A 2,902-nucleotide genomic window follows, 5' to 3' on the forward strand; every position below is an offset into this window, starting at 1 on the left:
AGAGGAAGTGGAGCTGCCCACCCTGGCCCCCTCCACCAGCACGAGCTTCCCCACCTCGTCCTCGGCTTGGGCCAGCTCCTTCTTCAGCTCCTCCACCCTCAGGCGCAGCTTCTTCACCTCACCCTCGTGCTGTTCCACACGGCGGTTGGCATGGGCCAGCTCAGCCATCTTCTCCTGGTACTGCTTCTTCAGCTTGGTGTGGCTGTGCTTCAGGTCAGCCAGCTCCTGCGGTGGGCACAGGGTGGGGGGTTGAGCAGGTGAGAGCCGGGTGCCTCCTTCTCCCTCCCTTAGAGACCTCTCCCACCCCCCCACCCCATGATGGAGGAGCTGATGGAGCAAGGACAGGGTCACCCCCATCCACTAGATGAAGGGTGGTGGCAGAGTTTGGGCTTGAAGAGGTCCTGGGGGATGCTGAGCCACCACTGAGCCTCCCTGGTCACCCAGGGAGGGGGTGGCAGAGGACGGGACAACCCCCATGGCACCTTGTTCTTCTCGAAGAGCTCAGCCTGGATGGTTTTGAGGTCGGTGTCCAGGGTGCTAGCCGTCTGGCGCCGCTTGCGAGCCAGCACCTCCTCCAGGTCCTCGATCTGCGCCCGCAGCTTCTTGTTCTCCCGCTCCAGGTTGAGCTTCTCTGTCTCCAGCCGCTCCCGCCGGCCCCACTCGGCTGCATTCTCCGCCTGCAGCCGCTCCATCTGGGATAGGGAGATGGGGTGGCTGGGGGGCAGCAGGGACCCCCCTCACCGCCCCTCTGCCCCCCACATTGGGGTTCGGCCTCACCTCCGCTCGCAGCTCGGCCAGCTTCTTGTCCATACTGGAGCGAGCGCCCAGCTCGTCCTCCAGGTCCTCGGAGATGCGCCCCAGCTCATCCTGGTGGATCTCCTTCAGGATGTTGAGCTGTGGGGGGAACACCGCACCCAAGGTGGGCAGTGAGCACCCACCTGGTGAGCCCTGCCTGCACCCATCCACCCAACCTCTGCTGATGGACCAGCTGACTCAACAGGGCTAATTAAGACCCTTAATGAGCACCCTGGAGCTGGGGAGGTGGCTGTGGGTCACCGTGTCCAACCATCAGGACATGCCCATGCCGCCCGCAGGGGGACAGGCTACCCCCCGGGGCACCCCTGGTCCCACCTCGCTCACCTGCTTCATCACCTCCTGCTTGTTCTTGTTGAGCTCCTCGTACTTGATTTTCCACTGGCTGAGCTCCCCCTCCAGCTTCTCAATGCTCTTGCTGAGCACCAGCTTGTCCCTGGGGAGAGGCAAGGCTGGTGACAGCTGGCAGGACCCCAAGGAATGTCCCACCCCAGTGGGGACTGGGCTGGGCTTGCCTGGCACCCTGTGAGGATGATGTCCCGAGTACTCACTCCCGCTCCTTGAGCAGCACTTTTTGGGATTCATCCAGCCTCAGCTTCAGGGCAGTGACTTTGGTGGCATCCTCCTCCATGATACTGACATCCTCCCAGAGTAGGCGGCTCCGTTCCTGGCGGGTGAAGGAGGCCCGGGGGCCCCGCTGCTCCCAGCTCTCATCCTGCTTGCTCGTCAAGATGTTTTCCATCAGCTCCAGCTCCTGCAGCACCATGGGTGGCCCAGCACAAGGGGACAGGGAGTCACCCACAGGTGAGGGGGCAGCCCTGGCTTCCCACTCCCTACAGCACCCACCCTTCTCCCCAGAACCAAGAGCATCCCCCCAGCCAAATGCATCAGCACCCCTCCCTCTGGTCCCCAGGGACTCCCTGGGGCTGATGCAGAGGGACCCGTCCCACCAGGGGAGCTCCCACATGCCACCATGCTCTGCTGCTTGCTCCCCACCTCGATGGATATTTGGGATAATACCAATTTATTCCACAGACCCCACGCAGGTGATCTACCAGGCTCTGCGAAGGGTGTGGTAATGAGCCGCAGGAGGGTTCTGGGGACAGGATGTCACTGGGGACTAAGCAGGGAGCCCACACGGCTGTTCAGATTAGGCTCAGCTTTGCCACTCAGCAGATCGCTGTCAGGCAGACTGAACTGGCGCGGCACCCTGAGCCGCAGCTTCTGCACTGTGACAGGGCTGATGGCGGCAGAGGGGGGACAGCCGGAAGAGCTGGGAGCACCCCCGGGGTGGTTCTGGTGTCCTCTCCTTCCTCCTCCTCCTCTATTCAGCATGGACCTCTGCCAGAAGCCCGTACGGACACCCTGGCATTCAAGACGTTGCTGGGAGATGCCACTGGCACCACCAGTGTGCCGTCCCCGGCACCGGCACACGGCCTCCTGCTTAATGCCCCCAGCGGGAAAGCTCCCAGACCAGAGCCAGTGCCGTGGTGATCTCGCTGCATGGGGCTATGAGGGTCCTGGACCCCTCCCTGACACTGCTCCGAGAGGGCCTGTCCCCCCCAGCGCTGCTCTGAGAGGAGTCTGAGCCCAAAATCGTTCTCTGAGAGGGGTTTGAGCCCATGACATGACCCTGACAAGGGTTTGATCCCCAGGGCTGCTCCGGGGTGTCTGGCTCCATCATGCTGCTCCGAGAGGGGTCGAAGCCCAGGATGTTGCTCCAAGACGGGACTGTCCCTGCCCCTGCCCCTTGCTCCAAGAGGGGACTGACACCCTCCCCACTGCTCTGAGAGGGGTCCAACCCCCCCATGCTGCTCCGAGAGGGGCCTGTCCATGCTGTGCTGAGAGGGGTCTGCCTGCCCTTGGGACCCTGTGGGCACCTGCAGGCAGTGGTGGTTTGGGGGTGCACGTGGGTCGCTGCTGGGGCTGAGGAGCCCCCGCCAACTCCCCCTCCTCACCTTGGGTTTTTGGGGTGCCTCAGCCCCCACATCCCGCACGGGCTCGTGCTCGGGGTCAGCCTCTCCCTCCACCTCGTCGGCATCGGGTGGGCTGCTGGCACTGGGCCGGGTGTGGAGCCGTGCCGGTGGGC

At 63.9% G+C, this 2,902-nt stretch overlaps 1 protein-coding gene across 1 annotated transcript in view; it reads right to left on the reverse strand.

Annotated features, from left to right (window-relative positions):
* The window catches only part of CCDC102A (coiled-coil domain containing 102A), a gene marked incomplete at its 5' end in the record, with an annotated part of 5,708 nt that extends 2,808 nt beyond the window's left edge, over positions 1–2,900 (reverse strand). The window contains 6 exons of the mRNA XM_035898815.1: positions 55–225; positions 483–692; positions 778–894; positions 1,141–1,249; positions 1,365–1,567; positions 2,772–2,900. Of these exons, the coding sequence (XP_035754708.1) occupies positions 55–225; positions 483–692; positions 778–894; positions 1,141–1,249; positions 1,365–1,567; positions 2,772–2,900 (939 nt within the window). The remainder of the gene's footprint in view (positions 1–54; positions 226–482; positions 693–777; positions 895–1,140; positions 1,250–1,364; positions 1,568–2,771) is intronic.
* Positions 2,901–2,902: the final 2 nt, after the last annotated feature.

The sequence above is a fragment of the Egretta garzetta genome, unplaced genomic scaffold, assembly GCF_000687185.1.
Source record: "Egretta garzetta isolate BGI_Z169 unplaced genomic scaffold, ASM68718v1 scaffold27, whole genome shotgun sequence".
NCBI classification, from domain to species: domain Eukaryota; kingdom Metazoa; phylum Chordata; class Aves; order Pelecaniformes; family Ardeidae; genus Egretta; species Egretta garzetta.